Source organism: Solea solea, chromosome 15 (genome assembly GCF_958295425.1).
Source record: "Solea solea chromosome 15, fSolSol10.1, whole genome shotgun sequence".
Classification (NCBI taxonomy): domain Eukaryota; kingdom Metazoa; phylum Chordata; class Actinopteri; order Pleuronectiformes; family Soleidae; genus Solea; species Solea solea.
Window position 1 is genome coordinate 24,886,272 of NC_081148.1, and position 23,659 is coordinate 24,909,930.

At 37.7% G+C, this 23,659-nt stretch overlaps 2 protein-coding genes across 3 annotated transcripts in view; one reads left to right on the forward strand and one right to left on the reverse strand.

Annotated features, from left to right (window-relative positions):
- fancl (FA complementation group L) overlaps nt 1–10,328 on the forward strand; it is a 33,856-nt gene extending 23,528 nt beyond the window's left edge. Inside the window, exons 13-14 of the mRNA XM_058652325.1 lie at nt 9,487–9,558; nt 10,195–10,328. Of these exons, the coding sequence (XP_058508308.1) occupies nt 9,487–9,558; nt 10,195–10,230 (108 nt within the window). The 3' untranslated portion in view covers nt 10,231–10,328. The remainder of the gene's footprint in view (nt 1–9,486; nt 9,559–10,194) is intronic.
- vrk2 (VRK serine/threonine kinase 2) lies at nt 9,714–23,508 on the reverse strand. 2 transcript variants are annotated; one of them, XM_058652324.1, is made up of 12 exons: nt 23,436–23,508; nt 23,093–23,162; nt 21,015–21,102; nt 20,293–20,401; nt 20,079–20,171; nt 19,318–19,450; nt 15,821–15,941; nt 15,159–15,220; nt 13,172–13,350; nt 11,976–12,089; nt 11,474–11,668; nt 9,714–10,515 (listed from the first exon to the last, which is right to left on the reverse strand). In XM_058652324.1, coding segments are annotated over exons 2-12 (1,368 nt in total). In that variant the 5' UTR covers nt 23,094–23,162; nt 23,436–23,508; the 3' UTR covers nt 9,714–10,242. The 2 variants fall into 2 exon arrangements, with proteins under 2 accessions (XP_058508307.1, XP_058508306.1); XM_058652323.1 differs by having other exon boundaries at nt 11,976–12,086; nt 23,436–23,498.
- Between the last annotated feature and the right edge of the window lie 151 nt (nt 23,509–23,659).

Here is a 23,659-nt window from a genome sequence, read left to right on the forward strand (position 1 = left end):
AGTATGACTTTTTTGTCCGATTTTGGACGACATACTAAAGTATGACTTTTTTGTCAAAATTTGGACAACATACTATACTATGAAGTATCTAAGTGATTTTGGACGACATGCTAAAGTATGACTTTTTTGTCAAAATTTGGACAACATACTATACTATGAAGTATCTAAGTGATTTTGGACGACATGCTAAACTGTGACTTTTTTGTCAAAATTTGGACGACATACTATACTATGACGTTTCTGAGTGATTTTGGACGACATACTAACCTATGACGTTTCTGAGTGATTTTGGAAGACATACTAAAGTATGACTTTTTTGTCCGATTTTGGACGACATACTAACCTATGACTTTTTTGTCAAAATTTGGGCGACATACTAAAGTATGACTTTTTTGTCCGATTTTGGACGACATACTAAAGTATGACTTTTTTGTCAAAATTTGGACAACATACTATACTATGAAGTATCTAAGTGATTTTGGATGACATGCTAAAGTATGACTTTTTTGTCAAAATTTGGACAACATACTATACTATGAAGTATCTAAGTGATTTTGGACGACATGCTAAACTATGACTTTTTTGTCAAAATTTGGACGACATACTATACTATGACGTTTCTGAGTGATTTTGGACGACATACTAACCTATGACGTTTCTGAGTGATTTTGGACGACATGCTAAAGTATGACTTTTTTGTCAAATTTTGGACGACATACTATACTATGACGTTTCTGAGTGATTTTGGACGACATGCTAAAGTATGACTTTTTTGTCAAAATTTGGACGACATACTAAAGTATGACTTTTTTGTCCCATTTTGGAAGACATACTAAAGTATGACGTTTCTGAGTGATTTTGGATGACATGCTAAAGTATGACTTTTTTGTCAAAATTTGGACGACATACTAAAGTATGACTTTTTTGTCCGATTTTGGACGACATACTAACCTATGACTTTTTTGTCAAAATTTGGGCGACATACTAAAGTATGACTTTTTTGTCCGATTTTGGACGACATACTAAAGTATGACTTTTTTGTCAAAATTTGGACAACATACTATACTATGAAGTATCTAAGTGATTTTGGACGACATGCTAAAGTATGACTTTTTTGTCAAAATTTGGACAACATACTATACTATGAAGTATCTAAGTGATTTTGGACGACATGCTAAACTGTGACTTTTTTGTCAAAATTTGGACGACATACTATACTATGACGTTTCTGAGTGATTTTGGACGACATACTAACCTATGACGTTTCTGAGTGATTTTGGAAGACATACTAAAGTATGACTTTTTTGTCCGATTTTGGACGACATACTAACCTATGACTTTTTTGTCAAAATTTGGGCGACATACTAAAGTATGACTTTTTTGTCCGATTTTGGACGACATACTAAAGTATGACTTTTTTGTCAAAATTTGGACAACATACTATACTATGAAGTATCTAAGTGATTTTGGATGACATGCTAAAGTATGACTTTTTTGTCAAAATTTGGACAACATACTATACTATGAAGTATCTAAGTGATTTTGGACGACATGCTAAACTATGACTTTTTTGTCAAAATTTGGACGACATACTATACTATGACGTTTCTGAGTGATTTTGGACGACATGCTAACCTATGACTTTTTGTCAAAATTTGGACGACATACTATACTATGACGTTTCTAAGTGATTTTGGACGACATACTAACCTATGACTTTTTTGTAAAAATTTGGACGACATACTATACTATGACGTTTCTGAGTGATTTTGGACGACATACTAACCTATGACTTTTTTGTCAAAATTTGGACGACATACTATACTATGACGTTTCTGAGTGATTTTGGATGACATGCTAAAGTATGACTTTTTTGTCAAAATTTGGACGACATACTATACTATGACGTTTCTGAGTGATTTTGGACGACATACTAACCTATGAATTTTTTGTCAAAATTTGGACGACATACTATACTATGACATTTCTGAGTGATTTTGGACGACATGCTAAAGTATGACTTTTTTGTCAAAATTTGGACGACATACTATACTATGACGTTTCTGAGTGATTTTGGACGACAAACTAACCTATGACTTCTTTGTCAAAATTTGGACGACATACTATACTATGACGTTTCTAAGTGATTTTGGACGACATACTAACCTATGACTTTTTTGTCAAAATTTGGACGACATACTATACTATGACGTTTCTGAGTGATTTTGGACGACATGCTAAAGTATGACTTTTTTGTCAAAATTTGGACGACATACTATACTATGACGTTTCTGAGTGATTTTGGACGACATACTAACCTATGAATTTTTTGTCAAAATTTGGACGACATACTAACCTATGACTTTTTTGTCAAAATTTGGACGACATACTATACTATGACGTTTCTGAGTGATTTTGGACGACATGCTAAAGTATGACTTTTTTGTCAAAATTTGGACGACATACTATACTATGACGTTTCTGAGTGATTTTGGACGACATGCTAAAGTATGACTTTTTTGTCAAAATTTGGACGACATACTATACTATGACGTTTCTGAGTGATTTTGGACGACATACTAACCTATGACTTTTTTGTCAAAATTTGGACGACATACTATACTATGACGTTTCTGAGTGATTTTGGACGACATGCTAAAGTATGACTTTTTTGTCAAAATTTGGACGACATACTATACTATGACGTTTCTGAGTGATTTTGGACGACATACTAACCTATGAATTTTTTGTCAAAATTTGGACGACATACTATACTATGACGTTTCTGAGTGATTTTGGATGACATGCTAAAGTATGACTTTTTTGTAAAAATTTGGGCGACATACTATACTATGACGTTTCTGAGTGATTTTGGATGACATGCTAAAGTATGACTTTTTTGTCAAAATTTGGACGACATACTATACTATGACGTTTCTGAGTGATTTTGGACGACATACTAACCTATGACTTTTTTGTCAAAATTTGGACGACATACTATACTATGACGTTTCTGAGTGATTTTGGACGACATGCTAAAGTATGACTTTTTTGTCAAAATTTGGACGACATACTATACTATGACGTTTCTGAGTGATTTTGGACGACATACTAACCTATGACTTTTTTGTCAAAATTTGGACGACATACTATACTATGACATTTCTGAGTGATTTTGGACGACATGCTAAAGTATGACTTTTTTGTCAAAATTTGGACGACATACTATACTATGACGTTTCTGAGTGATTTTGGACGACATACTAACCTATGACTTCTTTGTCAAAATTTGGACGACATACTATACTATGACGTTTCTGAGTGATTTTGGACGACATGCTAAAGTATGACTTTTTTGTCAAAATTTGGACGACATACTATACTATGACGTTTCTGAGTGATTTTGGACGACATACTAACCTATGACTTTTTTGTCAAAATTTGGACGACATACTATACTATGACGTTTCTGAGTGATTTTGGACGACATACTAACCTATGACTTTTTTGTCAAAATTTGGACGACATACTATACTATGACGTTTCTGAGTGATTTTGGACGACATACTAACCTATGACGTTTCTGAGTGATTTTGGAAGACATACTAAAGTATGACTTTTTTGTCCGATTTTGGACGACATACTAACCTATGACTTTTTTGTCAAAATTTGGGCGACATACTAAAGTATGACTTTTTTGTCCGATTTTGGACGACATACTAAAGTATGACTTTTTTGTCAAAATTTGGACAACATACTATACTATGAAGTATCTAAGTGATTTTGGATGACATGCTAAAGTATGACTTTTTTGTCAAAATTTGGACAACATACTATACTATGAAGTATCTAAGTGATTTTGGACGACATGCTAAACTATGACTTTTTTGTCAAAATTTGGACGACATACTATACTATGACGTTTCTGAGTGATTTTGGACGACATGCTAACCTATGACTTTTTGTCAAAATTTGGACGACATACTATACTATGACGTTTCTAAGTGATTTTGGACGACATACTAACCTATGACTTTTTTGTAAAAATTTGGACGACATACTATACTATGACGTTTCTGAGTGATTTTGGACGACATACTAACCTATGACTTTTTTGTCAAAATTTGGACGACATACTATACTATGACGTTTCTGAGTGATTTTGGATGACATGCTAAAGTATGACTTTTTTGTCAAAATTTGGACGACATACTATACTATGACGTTTCTGAGTGATTTTGGACGACATACTAACCTATGAATTTTTTGTCAAAATTTGGACGACATACTATACTATGACATTTCTGAGTGATTTTGGACGACATGCTAAAGTATGACTTTTTTGTCAAAATTTGGACGACATACTATACTATGACGTTTCTGAGTGATTTTGGACGACAAACTAACCTATGACTTCTTTGTCAAAATTTGGACGACATACTATACTATGACGTTTCTAAGTGATTTTGGACGACATACTAACCTATGACTTTTTTGTCAAAATTTGGACGACATACTATACTATGACGTTTCTGAGTGATTTTGGACGACATGCTAAAGTATGACTTTTTTGTCAAAATTTGGACGACATACTATACTATGACGTTTCTGAGTGATTTTGGACGACATACTAACCTATGAATTTTTTGTCAAAATTTGGACGACATACTAACCTATGACTTTTTTGTCAAAATTTGGACGACATACTATACTATGACGTTTCTGAGTGATTTTGGACGACATGCTAAAGTATGACTTTTTTGTCAAAATTTGGACGACATACTATACTATGACGTTTCTGAGTGATTTTGGACGACATGCTAAAGTATGACTTTTTTGTCAAAATTTGGACGACATACTATACTATGACGTTTCTGAGTGATTTTGGACGACATACTAACCTATGACTTTTTTGTCAAAATTTGGACGACATACTATACTATGACGTTTCTGAGTGATTTTGGACGACATGCTAAAGTATGACTTTTTTGTCAAAATTTGGACGACATACTATACTATGACGTTTCTGAGTGATTTTGGACGACATACTAACCTATGAATTTTTTGTCAAAATTTGGACGACATACTATACTATGACGTTTCTGAGTGATTTTGGATGACATGCTAAAGTATGACTTTTTTGTAAAAATTTGGGCGACATACTATACTATGACGTTTCTGAGTGATTTTGGATGACATGCTAAAGTATGACTTTTTTGTCAAAATTTGGACGACATACTATACTATGACGTTTCTGAGTGATTTTGGACGACATACTAACCTATGAATTTTTTGTCAAAATTTGGACGACATACTATACTATGACGTTTCTGAGTGATTTTGGATGACATGCTAAAGTATGACTTTTTTGTAAAAATTTGGGCGACATACTATACTATGACGTTTCTGAGTGATTTTGGATGACATGCTAAAGTATGACTTTTTTGTCAAAATTTGGACGACATACTATACTATGACGTTTCTGAGTGATTTTGGACGACATACTAACCTATGACTTTTTTGTCAAAATTTGGACGACATACTATACTATGACGTTTCTGAGTGATTTTGGACGACATGCTAAAGTATGACTTTTTTGTCAAAATTTGGACGACATACTATACTATGACGTTTCTGAGTGATTTTGGACGACATACTAACCTATGACTTTTTTGTCAAAATTTGGACGACATACTATACTATGACATTTCTGAGTGATTTTGGACGACATGCTAAAGTATGACTTTTTTGTCAAAATTTGGACGACATACTATACTATGACGTTTCTGAGTGATTTTGGACGACATACTAACCTATGACTTCTTTGTCAAAATTTGGACGACATACTATACTATGACGTTTCTGAGTGATTTTGGACGACATGCTAAAGTATGACTTTTTTGTCAAAATTTGGACGACATACTATACTATGACGTTTCTGAGTGATTTTGGACGACATACTAACCTATGACTTTTTTGTCAAAATTTGGACGACATACTATACTATGACGTTTCTGAGTGATTTTGGACGACATACTAACCTATGACTTTTTTGTCAAAATTTGGACGACATACTATACTATGACGTTTCTGAGTGATTTTGGACGACATACTAACCTATGACTTTTTTGTCAAAATTTGGACAACATACTATACTATGACGTTTCTGAGTGATTTTGGACGACATACTAACCTATGACTTTTTTGTCAAAATTTGGACGACATACTATACTATGACGTTTCTGAGTGATTTTGGACGACATACTAACCTATGACTTTTTTGTCAAAATTTGGACGACATACTATACTATGACGTTTCTGAGTGATTTTGGACGACATGCTAAAGTATGACTTTTTTGTCAAAATTTGGACGACATACTATACTATGACGTTTCTGAGTGATTTTGGACGACATACTAACCTATGACTTTTTTGTCAAAATTTGGACAACATACTATACTATGACGTTTCTGAGTGATTTTGGACGACATACTAACCTATGACTTTTTTGTCAAAATTTGGACGACATACTATACTATGACGTTTCTGAGTGATTTTGGACGACATACTAACCTATGACTTTTTTGTCAAAATTTGGACGACATACTATACTATGACGTTTCTGAGTGATTTTGGACGACATGCTAAAGTATGACTTTTTTGTCAAAATTTGGACGACATACTATACTATGACGTTTCTGAGTGATTTTGGACGACATACTAACCTATGAATTTTTTGTCAAAATTTGGACGACATACTAACCTATGACTTTTTTGTCAAAATTTGGACGACATACTATACTATGACATTTCTGAGTGATTTTGGACGACATACTAACCTATGACTTTTTTGTCAAAATTTGGACGACATACTATACTATGACGTTTCTGAGTGATTTTGGACGACATACTAACCTATGACTTTTTTGTCAAAATTTGGGCGACATACTAAAGTATGACTTTTTTGTCCGATTTTGGACGACATACTAAAGTATGACTTTTTTGTCAAAATTTGGACAACATACTATACTATGAAGTATCTAAGTGATTTTGGACGACATGCTAAAGTATGACTTTTTTGTCAAAATTTGGACAACATACTATACTATGAAGTATCTAAGTGATTTTGGACGACATGCTAAACTGTGACTTTTTTGTCAAAATTTGGACGACATACTATACTATGACGTTTCTGAGTGATTTTGGACGACATACTAACCTATGACGTTTCTGAGTGATTTTGGAAGACATACTAAAGTATGACTTTTTTGTCCGATTTTGGACGACATACTAACCTATGACTTTTTTGTCAAAATTTGGGCGACATACTAAAGTATGACTTTTTTGTCCGATTTTGGACGACATACTAAAGTATGACTTTTTTGTCAAAATTTGGACAACATACTATACTATGAAGTATCTAAGTGATTTTGGATGACATGCTAAAGTATGACTTTTTTGTCAAAATTTGGACAACATACTATACTATGAAGTATCTAAGTGATTTTGGACGACATGCTAAACTATGACTTTTTTGTCAAAATTTGGACGACATACTATACTATGACGTTTCTGAGTGATTTTGGACGACATGCTAACCTATGACTTTTTGTCAAAATTTGGACGACATACTATACTATGACGTTTCTAAGTGATTTTGGACGACATACTAACCTATGACTTTTTTGTAAAAATTTGGACGACATACTATACTATGACGTTTCTGAGTGATTTTGGACGACATACTAACCTATGACTTTTTTGTCAAAATTTGGACGACATACTATACTATGACGTTTCTGAGTGATTTTGGATGACATGCTAAAGTATGACTTTTTTGTCAAAATTTGGACGACATACTATACTATGACGTTTCTGAGTGATTTTGGACGACATACTAACCTATGAATTTTTTGTCAAAATTTGGACGACATACTATACTATGACATTTCTGAGTGATTTTGGACGACATGCTAAAGTATGACTTTTTTGTCAAAATTTGGACGACATACTATACTATGACGTTTCTGAGTGATTTTGGACGACAAACTAACCTATGACTTCTTTGTCAAAATTTGGACGACATACTATACTATGACGTTTCTGAGTGATTTTGGACGACATGCTAAAGTATGACTTTTTTGTCAAAATTTGGACGACATACTATACTATGACGTTTCTGAGTGATTTTGGACGACATACTAACCTATGACTTTTTTGTCAAAATTTGGACGACATACTATACTATGACGTTTCTGAGTGATTTTGGACGACATGCTAAAGTATGACTTTTTTGTCAAAATTTGGACGACATACTATACTATGACGTTTCTGAGTGATTTTGGATGACATGCTAAAGTATGACTTTTTTGTCAAAATTTGGACGACATACTATACTATGACGTTTCTGAGTGATTTGGACGACATACTAACCTATGACTTTTTTGTCAAAATTTGGACGACATACTATACTATGACGTTTCTGAGTGATTTTGGACGACATGCTAAAGTATGACTTTTTTGTCAAAATTTGGACGACATACTATACTATGACGTTTCTGAGTGATTTTGGACGACATACTAACCTATGACTTTTTTGTCAAAATTTGGACGACATACTATACTATGACGTTTCTGAGTGATTTTGGACGACATACTAACCTATGAATTTTTTGTCAAAATTTGGACGACATACTAACCTATGACTTTTTTGTCAAAATTTGGACGACATACTATACTATGACGTTTCTGAGTGATTTTGGACGACATACTAACCTATGACTTTTTTGTCAAAATTTGGACGACATACTATACTATGACATTTCTGAGTGATTTTGGACGACATACTAACCTATGAATTTTTTGTCAAAATTTGGACGACATGCTAAAGTATGACTTTTTTGTCAAAATTTGGACGACATACTATACTATGACGTTTCTGAGTGATTTTGGACGACATACTAACCTATGACTTTTTTGTCAAAATTTGGACGACTTCCAAAAATATGACCCTTTTACCGATTTTGTCACATGTTGGACGACACAAGTCATAATTCATCATCTACCGCTATATCCTCCACCAGAGGGTCGCTGTGCCAATCTCAGCTGACCTTGGGGCGATGGGCAGGGTACATCCTTGACAGTTCATCGCAGGGCCACACACAGAGACTTCACTCTCACACCTATGGTGGATTAAGTAGATTGGACACTCTAAAGTATAGAGTGTCCAATCTACTTAATCCCCCGTATTGCATGTTTTTGAAGTTCCAACTTGCTGCAAAGGCAAGAGTGCTAACCACTACACTAACCGTGTGGGATAGTTTAGTATGTTGTCCACATAAACACAAATAGAGGTGTCTGATAATAATCCTGAATATACCTTTAAGTGTGTGTGACAGTGAAACGTGGCTTTTTACGACTGTTACCTGACACTTGACTCAAGGTGGCGACGATATGATGAAATCACTTTTTCCTTCTTCTCTTCAGTGGCTGCGAGCGCTGCCCTCCAGCAGACAGAGCTTCAGTGTGGTGTTTGGAGAGTGTCCTTACTGCAGCAAGGTACGTACGTACATCTGTGAAACAAAGTCCTTCAGTCGATCGTATTTCATCAGCGCGTAGCCTTCTCTTCTGTGAGCGAGTTCCTGAAACAATACGCTGCTTTTAGTCCCGTCTGTTTGAGCTACTTCTGAAGTCCAAGGACCAAGTAAAGAGTCAGTGAATGCAACACAACATCATAGATGTTTTAGTTTATTTTTTTAGTTCTTTTAATCACATTTTAGAAAGTGACTTTCTTTCATGAAATCTAACACTAATCCCATAATCGTCACTGCTCAGTGTAAAGACAAGATTGCAATTTTATTTCCCTGAGACCATGACAAAAAAATAAATGTAATGTGAATCACAACCACTAGGTTTGTCAATAATTCAACATCAGTCCTACACTTGCCATCGTTAAAAAGAGATAAATACAACATCTACATAATGTGGTCGACCAGTAAACATGAAAGTCTGATTCTATAAATGAATTCCTTGAGGAGTAGTTTGTACAAATAGAGCAATCAGTATCCCCATGATTCCTTGCGTTTACTATAGGCTTGGAGTAAACGGACTATGAATCGCATTATCCAGGTACGTTAGTCTGACTAAAATTGGACTTTCAACATGTAAACGGAGTCTCTTGCTTATGTTTTTCAGCCCATCACTGTGAAAATGTCCACCCACACGTCCTGAGGAGAGACGACGTCAGTAGAACGCCTGCGACAATCTCCCGACAAACAAACCCCCGAAGAAAAGCGAGGCGCCCACGAAAACCAGCCAGTGGAAGTGTCTGTTTGTCCATGTGCGACCGGTGTGGGATTGTGCATCTACAGCGTCGGGGGCGTGTCTCCCGTGGTGACCCTGTGACCTCCTATCGCTGCCCTCGCAGTCCAGAAGCGAGTATTGTCTCCTCTGTGGTCGGACTCTCGCATCCTCGTCCTCGTCCCATTTCCTGAAGATAACTTTGTTTTCTGTGTCCTGTTGGAGGATAATTTCACGTGTTTGCTCTTTCAAACTGGACATTCTACTGTGCTGTTTAATATATTAACACATAAATAAACATGTGGAAGAAAATACTGTTGAATGATTTTATTTTTTAAACCTTACAGAGAACAAAATGGTCTGTATTTCAGGAAACTTGGAAGCCTGAAATGTAAGAGTATGGTACAAATCTTTGTAAAGTCGAACAAGATTTATCAGAAATAACGGGTCTTATTGTTTACGCCACAGCACACTCATACTTTAATTTTACTAAATTAGTACAATATCTAGGAGTTACTCTGTCAAAAGAATCACATTCTTTTTTAATAAATAGGGCCGTGTTTTAGCAAGAATCCAGTGATGTGACGCATATATTTAGATTTTCCCCGACAAAATAGGTTGTTAATTATTTCTTTTTTTAGTATAAATAGCAGTGTTATGTATAATCAATATACTATTGTCTTTGTCTAATTAGAGGCGTGAAAGGCTACTGCAACTAGTGGTCAGAAGCTTAAATGCAACACAAAACCAGTGTCAAGAATATTTATATATCGCTTCTTAGAGCTGAAACAATTACTCGATTAATCGTCACCTATTTTAATCATCGGTTCGAAGCTTTTTTTCGTGATTAAAACGACATTTGAGAACATCATCAATTCCAGCTTTGACAAACACTAACTGTTTTCTGGCATTTTATAGATCAAACGATTACTGGATTAATCGAGAAAATCATCGTTAGTTGGTGAAATACTGCGATATTTTAGAATATTAAAGTTTAAACAAATATGATTAACGTTGAATTTTAGTCACTATTTTTCTTGGTGCCAACGCTGAAGTACAACATTTCTAAATTCCAAGTTATGTAGAACTCGGCATTTAAAAAGACGAAGCGACAGTAAAACGTAAATATGATTGAAGTTAATTCAGCGTCACTGCTGCTCTGACACATTCACACCTGTTTTGACTGTGATCTGGGGCCAATGGGAGGACCTCTGAGATAACATGCAGCGATGGCTCTGGGTCTGGCCTCATCTTCTTCTTCATCATCCTCCTCCTCCTCCTCCTCCTCCTCATCACTATCATCTTCATACGTCACAGGTCCACGTCTCGGCCTCAGTGATCGTCCGACTTCAGGCAAAACCTCTTCCTTCTGTGGTCAAGAAGCAAAAATCACTCATTGTTTCTATGACATTGTGGGTCAATTAAAACTTCTGTCAGCGTTTCTTGGAAGTCATTTGGGAAGAAGTGAAGTGAATGTTGACGGTTGGTGGTGTTCCAGTAAATTGCTTTCTCACGTCAAGATTAAGAGGTTAACATATTCCTAAAATAACATACACTTCAGCTAGTGTAGATTTGTATTATGTGGTCTTTATTTGATAGAATAGATGCATTCAAATAGTAGATGAGAGACATTTTATTCATATTATGGCTCACAGAGTGGTTTTCTGGGTTCTTACCTGTGACGGCGGTCCTCTTCGGTACTGAGCCAGCACTGGTTTGGATCTCATACCGTCGTCCTGTTCTTCATCTCTCACCGGAGCTTTGGCTCCTCTGGCTCGTCCTACATTCTGCTACAGAAAAATGATGATTTCTCTTCAATAAAACTGGTGCCAACTATAATCAGGTATGAAACAGAATATTTATGCTTCACTGAGCGGCCTTTGTCTCGGCTGACTTTTACTCTGCCCTCACTAAATGGCCACTTGTGTTTAACTCGGGATCAAACTGGCCGGCACTTTAGACGAGGAAACTAAACGACACAAGGAGAGAGACAGGAAATCACGGGCGTAATTGGAGGCGTCGCGAGTAAAGTGTCCGTCATCAACTCTGCGATCTCCGCGCCCCCGAGGGGTCGAGAAGTGATTGAGGAGGGTCATCTTCTTCAGATTTAGCCCTGACCACCTGTGGTTGACACTGTGTGAAACTCTGGAGGAGGAGAAGGTTAACTCTCCTCCTCCTTCACTGCTGACACACTCTGACACACTCTGAGGTCAAGAGGCTCAATAAAAAGGAAAAAAAGGAGCGTTTGTGACCAACACTGGAGTTTCTGGAAGTTCACTTATCTGTACATGCATTTAATGTACAGATAAATCTGAAGGTATCGAGATTTTAAGGCCGTTTCGCTGAGATCATGACGAGTTTTCTTTAAAATACTTTGATACATGTGTGTATGTATGTATATATATATATGTATAAAATACAGTATTGTAGTTGTAGTTGTTCTATGATCTGTATTCCAAATGTATCTCATATTTTGTCAGTAATTGAAGCTGTGCTGCTGTAAAACAACATTTTCCCACTTTTGGGATCAAGAAAGTAGATTTATCTCTGAAATACAACTGTAATACAACCTATGATTTTAGATGATATCGGGTGGATTTCCTGGGCTTTTTACTGTTAAATTAAAGACATTTACAAAACACAACAGTCAAAAAATAATCAGGCTTAATCCAGTTTAGGAAGAGGTAAGGGAAAAGGGTTTATTATAATTTTACTAATAATAATGTTAATATATCACAATATCTGAATAAAAGTGTCAGTGCTGCCTTTATAAACTAAGAAAAGACGTCACAATATCTTAGTTTTCTGAATATGTGTCATAATCCACAATTATTGGTGTTCCCGACTTATCCAGACTATTCAGTCTCCTCACCTTCTCCCTGGTGCCAGGATCTTGTCCTCTGGTGGAGGACACAGCTGTAGGTCCCTCAGGCCTGGAGAAGTCCAGTCGTCCCCTCACAGCTCTGGACAGCAGGTCTTTGAGGTGCTGGTAGTTTGGTTTCTCCTGGTAGTTCAGAGTTTTCACGTACAGGAGGAAAGCAGCCACTTCATCTGAGGACAAGGACGACGAGGACAGAGGAGTCAAAAAGATTCACAACACATTCAACAGTTCTCCTGGAAAACAGGGACACCAAGAAACTGCATTTACTAGAGAAAATCAGTGATTTTAAAACCCAGCACACATGCGAGTCCAAACATAAACGTAAATCAGACTTTCTGGATTCATCGTAGTAACACAAACTTATAAAATGAGGCAGCAGTCGACCTGCAGCTCTTGTGACCCTGTGAGCTAAAATCACTGATGAGTGATGAGTGTCTTACAAAGTGACACAAACTTTGACAGTTCCTTTCACAAAAGGCAGATTAACAGTGAGATAATATCAGCAAACATATTTATAAGAGAGTGTACAAACTCTAAATCTCTTATAGGGTGAATTGAGTGGCTCTATTTCCAGGCTGCGCTCAGTATGAATGTATTTGTATTTGAGGCGTCGGTCAGAGCTGCATCTCTGCACAGAGAGTGAGACAGGTCAGAGTGAGACAGGTCAGATTAAACACACAGCTCACACAGAGTCAGCAGCTTCCATACATCACACGCTGCCATGGAAACGTCTCATCTGTGGCACCTGCTCTCGCTCCTGTCCACACATCATCACACTCACACAGGTGAGACCTCTGCTCACAGAGAGGTGATAAAACACACTGGAGGTAAAGGTACGTCCATGATGATGATGATGATGATGATGGGACAGCAGGAGCTCAATTCTGCTTCTTCTTCTAATAATAATAATAATAATAATAATAATAATAATAATAATAACAACAACACACATGTGAGAAAAGCACCTATTTTTGATTTTTGCCGTTACACACGAGGTTCCCAACAAAAATAGACTGAAAAAAGATCTGTTTATAATGATATTGACATTCTCCCAGCAGTATGACTTTAATCTGACACTTTGCAGATTAGGAATACATGAAAAACATACAAGTATTACATTTAAAAACTTGTTTAACAGCTAACCTAAGGCTTGGTGCACACGCGATGCATGACCTGATTAATAGAGCCGCTAAAATAGTTTGTATTCAGATTGAAACTCCAATCAAAATCCACGCAGAACTGAGGCAGAAAAGGTTCCTCTGTCAATCAAAAACTTGTTCCGCCTTTCAGACAGTTCCTCCAATCATGCTCCATTGACTCCCAGAGAAGCTGAGCTTCAGTGGAAGTGACGTTTTTGCCACAGTGAAAAAACCCTGTTTTGCTGCAGGAAAATCACATGAGAAGATCCGACGTACATGATAAACCGCTGATTCTGGATGTTCTATCGAGTTCTAGCGCATGTTTTGTAGTGAAATGTAAAGAGTGAAAGAACCTTTGAGATGAAGCTGAGCTTCACTTACTGTCTTAGAGCAATCACCACTCTGTGACTGTCAGTCATTATCAACAGGTTTCATTTTGCTGGGAAATGTAGAAAATAGGCTGAAACTTGAGACTTGAGACACGTATAGTTTTGTGTTTGTGCGTCTTAAGATGCAGAGAGGATTTGGCATGGTCCAGACCAAACCTTTAACTCTATGTAAACTCAAAGGCGGTGAACCGTAATGGTCTGGTCCATTTCCCTATCGCTTAGTGACAAAACTGCATCTGGATGAGGGTTTTGAGATCAGTAACAGCACCGAAAGTTTGACATTTAAATGTTTTAAAAACAGCTGACGACCGTGTGTGTGTGTGTGTGTACTGCTGTGAGTAATTCAGATGAATGAGTCCATAACAAACTGGGACTCACATTAAGGAATATTCTGAGTCAGTGCAGTGTGAGGCCTGCAGCTCACCTGTGCTGCTCACCTGTGCTGCTCACCTGTGCTGCTCTCTCTGCTCACTGACAGCTGCTTCACTGAGTCTGGCAGATTATCCATCAGTCTGAGGAAGAAAGACACTCATAAAACTTTGATTCAAATCAGCTGTTAATTCAATTTTGCAGAAGATTTTGTACTCGCGTAGTTTACATAGTGATTGGTGTACACTGTGTAACATGTAAAGATTTAAATATAGGCTGCATTTGATTAATCGGTTTTAAGTGTTTATTTTCCAATAATTAAAACAAGCTTTCTGATTTTTCAGCTTCTTAAATGTTAATATTTTCAGTGTTTTTGCTCCATATAACAAAGAAACTTTCAATTTGGCAGCTCATTTAAAATTTCTTACTATTAATCACAGACTAAATTAATCTTATAATCAGTTTGAGTGTGTTTTTTAAAGAATTAAAACCAGTTTCTTAAATGTGAGTATTTTCTATTTTGCTCCATATAACAAAGAAATGATTAAAACTGAATCATTTTGGTTTGTGGACTAAATAAGACATTTGAGAACATCACTATTTCTAGGTTTGAGAAACACGGATCAACATTTCCTTTCATTTTATGGACCGAACAAGTACTCGATTCATTGAGAAAGTAATCCACAGACAAATGGATTATGAAAATAATCAATAGTTGCAGCTTCACTACAGATGTAACTTACTTAGTCTTAGCCTCCTGGACGTGAGCTGGGTACTTGAGAACTTTATCCCAGGGCAGAGAACCACACAACCAGTGAAGGAGACAAAACCCTAAAATCTGCAGGTCGCCACGTCTGGATGGATCTGAGAAACGGCAAAAAAATAATATAAATTTACACTCTTCTACCAACTCTTCTACCAACATCCAAGCCACAGCTTACATATAAAGGATTTTAAAAATATGTTTGGTGCTTTATTTTGCCATTAAACAAAGTTTTAGTTTGTGACGTTGGTGTTTTGTAAAACCTTTATTAAGTTATTGAGACTTTCTTATAATGTGAACACTTGCCAAATAAGGCAGCAGTAAACTGGAAACTAAAAACGCTGATTTTCTCTATGGAATTTGATGCAGGAGAACAAGAGGTTTACAAAGCAACACAAACTTAGATATTCAAGGTGGAAACTGCTGCCTAACTGCAAGATAAAGTGACAAAGGTATAGATCTGTCGATTTTAAACAAGCACAGATGTTGAAGCACCTTTAAGAATGCACCGTGTCACACTGCGAGTGTGTGTGTGTGTGCGCGATCGCACGGGTCTACATTAACGTGTGCGCTCTATCGATACGTGTGAACCTAGTCCATCCGGAGGGTTGGAGCCCGCGGAGGTTTAGCAGCTCGATACAGTAACGGCGTCTCCAGAGAAATGACCTATTGAGCGACTCCATCAGAGGAGAGAAATCTCCTCCCTGAGCCACAGCCACACATTGATCCTCCTCCTCCTCTAATACACCGGACTACAGTCTGGTCTGGGGAGGGAGTGCGGTCACTGGCTCGCACAACCAGATTACACGGGACACGAGGGCGCTAATCTGATTACATGTGAACATGTGAACGTGTGCTTGGTTCCTCCACAGCAACTCAAAATGAACCACATTGTTGCCTCACGATGGTAAAATTCAAACTGCTTTTCCACTGTAAGCCATGCACAACGTTACCTCCAAGTTTCCTCGCCCTAAGTTAAGGTGGCGGCTTCTATTTTAGCTGAAGTTGTAAGTGACGCTCGGTGCGTATCATAAATTCACTCCGCCTGTTGCTCTTCATCTCGGCGGCTCAGAGTTGACTCCAGTTGTTTTCCAGCGCAGTAGTAACGCGTGCATTAAGTCGGCATTAACGACGCTCCCACATAATTACACGCTGCTCCGTTGGCTACCGAGGGCCCAGGTGAAGGAGAATAAAGATGACAAATACTGACAGTGGGAGAAAGTATAGCGACTCCCCGAGCGGCGTAATAGATTAACAATTAAAAAGATCAACAACTACATTAAGCGCGGCTGCCCTGTGTGCGTGCTGCAGGCACATTATCACCGCTCATAATAGTGTTTTGTGCATCTGCTCCTCTCGCATTTAACTTGTTTTGCCCCCGTATGATGAATGGCACAGGACGAGGCAGAGATACGCACGACGTGCACACACACACACACACACACGCGCTCTCGGACATGCTTGAAACACACACACACACACACGTGTGAATATAAAACACCCGTATAAACACACACACTCTCTTAGACAAGGAGGTGAGGCAGCAACGACGTTGTTAATTATCTCCTATTGTTATTCAGATTCCCTAAAGCGCGCACATTGTCACACTCTTAACCCCTTTCTGCTTCGCAGTCTTGTTGTCGGGAGACGCCGGCCTCGTGTCCGCCGGACGCCCACAGAATGGCGATAATTACACCGTTTAGCTGCGCGTTCACAAAAAGACCTGCTGCCACTTCGCGAGGAGCCGTGTGTTTACCAAAGAGCTCACCATGGCAACCTCTCAGAACTGTCAACATCTTTAGAGGGTACTGGTGCCATCGGGTCAGAGGAACGGCGGTCGAGTGTCTGGTCCTCGGTCATAATCTCCACACACACAGATTATCCTTCACTTCTTTATAAGAACAGCAGGATACAGACTTTAAACAGGGACGGCCATTTCCAGCAAAAATGCTACTTATGCTACTTAATATTTATGGTCAACATATGGCCCTGGGGCCACATACGGCACGCAGACTAGTTTTATCTGGCCTGCAGCGTCCTCGCATGTTACCGTATGTGTCAAACAACAGACCAAATATTCCAGTTTTGCACCTTCACATTAATAGAAAAATAAATAAATATTAAAATAATAATAAAACAATTATTTATATTTAAGTAGTAAGCCACAGCCAGACTTTTATTTTGAAATAGTCACAGGAAAGGAAAAGTATTGATATTGCGTGTTGCATATTTATTTGATTATTAATTATTAATGACTAAATTAGTCGTCAACTATTTTGATAATTAATACGTTTTTTAATAGGTTTTTAAATGATTAAAATAAGCTTTGGGATTTTCCAGGTTCTTAGATTAGAATATTTTCTCGTTTCTTTGCTTGATACAAGAAAGAAATCATTAAAACAAGTTATTTTGATTTGTGGACAGAACAATTTTAAAAACATCATTACTTTGAGGTTTGGGAAACAGTGGGCGACATTTTTCAACATTTTCTGACACTTTACGGAGCAAACAAGTACTGGATTAATCTTGTAAATAATTGACAGTTTATAAAAATAACTGGTAGTTGCAGACCTGGTTGCACTTAAAGTTGGGTTTAATGATTATTAATTCTTTAAAAACAGAAATATCTGTTTTAATGAACATAGTTATTAATACATTTTTTTTTAAATTTTTAATAGATTTCGACGAGTAATCGATTATTAAATCAATTGCCAACTATTGTGAATATTTCACATTTTTTTTACTCCATATAACAATGAACTCATTGAAGAAACTTAATCAATATTTCGAGGTTTGGGAAACATCAACATTTTTCCCCTAAAAACGACACAAACTTCAGTTACCAGCTGGAGAAGGTGGTCTAAGGGTGAGATCAGAGTGCACACATGTTTTCACTGCCTGCTTCTTTCCTGCAGGTTCTAGACTATGGATTAAATGGACTAAAATGAATACTAGTTCAATTTGATAATTGCTGACGGGACATTTTCCTCTCCTTCATGTATCGATGGAGTTGATGAAGGCACTGCCACGGCCATTAGGCAGGCAGAGCCGCGCTAACATACAGTATTGAACTAGAGGCAGCGGGGGGGCTCGCTCAGGTTCACAGAGGTCACCCCAGGTTTGGGCCTCGCTCCAAACAACAAACACCGGGGCTGTTAATTAATGGAAGATGAATACACGACGCAGGTTATGACTTCAGCTAATTAGGGAAAGTGTTGCATAGAGACACAGGACGGCGCCGGTGGAATTCCGGGCGTCGGACGCAGATGGAGAATCGATGGTCAATGAAGGGAGGGAGCATGTAGGCAATTTGCCAGTTAATGGGTTCCCAATATGAGCTGAGGAAGGTGGAGGGCGGCAGCGCGTACACACTATTTTACATGTATTGACAAATAAAGACTCTAAGGTGGAGGAGGGGGGAAATATGCTTAGAGTCGTGTTTCTTTGAAAAGGTTTATCTGAAATAAAAGCACTTACCAACTCCTTTGTGGGCATCGAGGCTGGTGTACTCCATGGTTCCATTGTGGCCCTTCTTGGGGCTCTCCTTGTATTCTTTGTGGTGTCCATCAGGACAGTATCTGTAGGACAGGCCGTAGTCTGCGAGGTAGATCTACACGAGACGACAGAACCATAGTAACAGCACTGTCAGTGTATTTTTTCTGATTGGCCAAGAGGGCATTTAAGACTAATGTAAGGCCTGGACCACACTGTAATTACTTCAGATGGTCTGTTACGCCTGTAGGCTGTAGATTTTAAACTCAAACAGGTTTTTCAAGGTTCAAGTTTGAACTACTTTCCCCCCAAAGTCTGAATGGATATTCACAACTTGGATTAAATGCGACAGCATTATGGCGTATTTCCACCGGCTCGACTCGACTCCCCTCGCCTCGCCTCGGCACGGCAAGATTAGGTTGCTTCTCCACTACAAAAATTACCTACTTAACGTGGACGGAATCATCACTTCATGGCTTTACTGTTGCTTTGCTTTTGAATAAAATAATTCAATAAGTAAAGAAAATGCAAAGTAAAACCAAACATGCAGTTCAAACATACATGGCCAAAGTTTGGAATGAAATTTTCTGGGCATGTAGCTCCAGATAATGTCCAGACTCGAGTTTATGTCTGACACCAGCTTTAGTGTATTATTGTATTGTATTGTTATTATTATTATTATCATCATCATCATATAACTCTTTGACTAGAACATAAATACAGGTGAAGATATGACGATTACTAACCTGGTCAGGGTCTCTGTGACCCTGCATGAGGTTGGCAGCTTTAATGTCCGCATGGACGTACTCGTTCTCGTGGATATACTCCAGGACATCCACCTGACACGGACACAGAAATGTGTTCAGAGTTTCCAGCTGCATCTAAGAATTCCTTATATACACAATATAATTAATTAATTAATTAATTATACACAGTTCCCAGATTAGGTAATAATCTCACCAGCTCTTGACCCAGCTGGAGCACGGTTGCCTTCCTCATTCTGCCTGCGTTGCTCTCCAAGAACTTCTGGAGATCAGTTCCCAGGCGGTCCATGACCATGAAACGATACCTGAGTGGGAGACGAAGACATGAGAGGTCATAATATACACTATATTCTCATGACTCCTGGAATTTACCTGATTTCTGTGCCCTGAGAGAGCCACAGAAACAGAACTTTACCTATACGATCTTTTTCTGTCCTGTTCTTAAAAGGTTTTCCATAAAACAACTCTATGTATGCAACACCTTTATATATAAACAGAGAAGAACACATGGAGAGGTGGGCGACCGCATTCCTTGAGAAGCCAGAAAGAAACACGGACACAAACGCATCCCGGGCTAAACACCGTCGATACAGGAATAATTAGAACTGATTTACTGCTAAAACAAAAATAGCATTTTACGACTGACTTTGTGTGGATGAAAGCTGACGGAAAACATTTTGTGAACTCTCCTAAAGTTCTGATAAATCAAAGCAAACAAACGTTAAAAGCTACTTTGTCATTTAATCAAAAAACAAAACACATTTAGTTACTGAAAGATGACAAACACACGACAACGACATACATATGCGTCTAAAATCTGCTGTGATACAGTGCTGGTGTTGATTTTTAGGAAGAGAAATATTAAATAATCATAATCTAACCATCCAATAACATGTTGTTCACCATCTACGTAAATACCTGAGGTTATTGTATTCGGCGAGTCCTGATCCCCAGTAGGTCGGGATGCCGAGGAAGTCCAGTTTCCGGCTCCTCGTCCATTTTCGCACTGGAACAGACACACAAAGACACACAATTATGTAAATGTGTGTGTGTTGGCGGCGTGGTTCTATTTTTACACACACATGTGAAAAGACGGGAGCCACAGGTGTCGAACCGCCCACTAAATTAAAACTCAAAGCCACGATGAATGCAGGGAGGAGGCCAGTGATTGGACAGTTACCAGTCACAGAAAAGAGCTTTTCATATTTCTATTATTTCCACAATGTCAAGTTTCTGATGATTTCCTGACCTTGAGAGACGTTTAACAGCTCCGGCTTCATCCACACTAATCTATGATGGAATATTCGGGCCACACTGAGGAATAAATAGTTTCAAGCTTTCGTGGAATTAAGCAAAATCTGTTACAACTTGTGACAAGATGTGGAACGTGGAGCGTGTTGTGAAGTCAGTGCCACAGTAGCATCAGTATGAGGGCTTTAATAAAAATGGCTGGGGTCATGTTTGGACTGCGAGATTATGGATCCAGATTATGGCAGAGGAACTCCGGCGAGTGCAGCGTCTCTGGTGTCGTCAGGAAGCCAAACGCTTTACGTCATATTGATTATTACGATGAACTGAAGCCATATGGCATTGCAATTAATATTAGCATAGACTAGGGTGGAGGTATACACCACTCAAAACGTAAAAAAAAGTTGTAATATTACGACTTTATTCTTGTAATATGATGCCTTCTGTTTCTCAAAAGGGTTTTTTAGGCATCCAGTCTGACGAAGAGTAAATTTTTAATCTAAAAACACAGGTTTTATTTTAAAATGTAGGATTGAGTCACCATTAAAGTAAATTTATGTTATATAAATTAATCCATATGGCTCATATCCATATATATAACAAAAGAAAAATGCACAAACTTTAAATTATCATATTTTGCGAAGAAATGTATATTAAATTAGAGATAATTAGGCTCATATTAAGTGGCTAATTGAAATAATTGTATACATTTTGGGGACCCTTTGCTCAAATATACAGAATATTTCTGATTAATAATATAATATAAACTTTACATTATGACAGGACAGGCATGTGTTTTGTTTCTTTTTTCCCGCATTTTCATTATCTATGTGTAAATACACATAGATATATGTGTATTTACACATATATCTATGTGTAAATACACATAGATATATGTGCAATCTATAGTACATGTAACATATTATCTGGCTTCTGTCATTTTCCTTCATTTTATACTTTTCTAAACAACACAATATCACATGCAACTGTTTTGTATTAATTGAAACCAATGTTTTTTGTAGTTTTATTTGCTATTTCTCTGTTATTTGAAGATGTTTTAAACCATATAAGACAAATTCTAGACGTTCTAAATATTCTCTCTTGATAAACATGACACTAGGGGACACTTTCTTTGAAAGCTTGTGTTTAGCTAAGCTTACTGTCGTTTTCCCATCTTGAAATTTTAATGATTATTGGGAGAATTAGATTTAGATTAAAGGAGTTTATGAATCCAGCATATCACTGGCCTCAGAGAGTGTGTGAGTGTGATTTCTGTCCATTAATATCCGTGTGTGTGGACCAGAGTTCCTAAACTCTATAAAGAGGAGGAAAAACTGTCCAGATTTGTCCTTGTAAGTGTAATAATGCATGAATGTGATGATCAATCTTAACAGTGTTGGAGGTACATAGCAGTGGTTCTGGCTCAGGGACTGGATGGCTACTGGCCTGACTGGCGCTCAACCAGGCTGGCAGGTGGTCAGGGGCTCAGCGGAGGCCCGGGCATCGTTACGTGTGAGCGGCTTCCTCTCTTCTCTCTCTCTGCCTCTCTGTCCTGCTCGTCTCCAAGTGAAGACACAGGAGAGTGGAGACAAGCTCAGAGAGAGAGTGTCTGACTACCGCTGAGGTGCATGTTTGCTTTGGCTTATTATTAATTACTGTACGACAGAGTCTCTGTCTGCGGCCACTTCATCATCAGTCAAACACACCGGCGCTGCTGGGACGGCATCGGGACAGGTGGTGCTACTCACTGCTCTCGGGTTTGGCTGCTCTCTGGTAGAACTTGAGCTCGGAGAACAGGGGCCCGTTCTCGTGGTACTCCTGCACAGACGAGACAGAGACAGAAGGCTCAGAGCCTCAGTTACAAAGTAGATTTGTTCCTCAACCATAACGCTGGCAATTTTAGTATACATACATACATACATACATACATATTTACTTTGTTTCTGTGTTTTTATTAGTTTTATTGGTCTTTTTTAATATAAGTGCACATAATAAGTGGTTCACATTAGAACCACATGACGTGGTTACGGTGGGTTTCTTAAATAAATACTTAAATTGTGGAGAGAAAAAGGGAGAAGAAAATGTACTCACCAGCTTTATGACAAAGTCAGTGTCTGCAGCGACGGCTTTGTCCACATGTGGAGAGGCTTTAGGAGACAGAAATGAAGAAGAGAACTTTGACACACGTGTCCTGATGAAGACGAGGGAGATGAAAACGTACTGATTCTTCTAAAGATATGTATGAATTAATAAAGGATTTTTAACTTTCTTTTGGATCAGATTGTCTCAAGATAATGTTAAATAATTGATGTTAG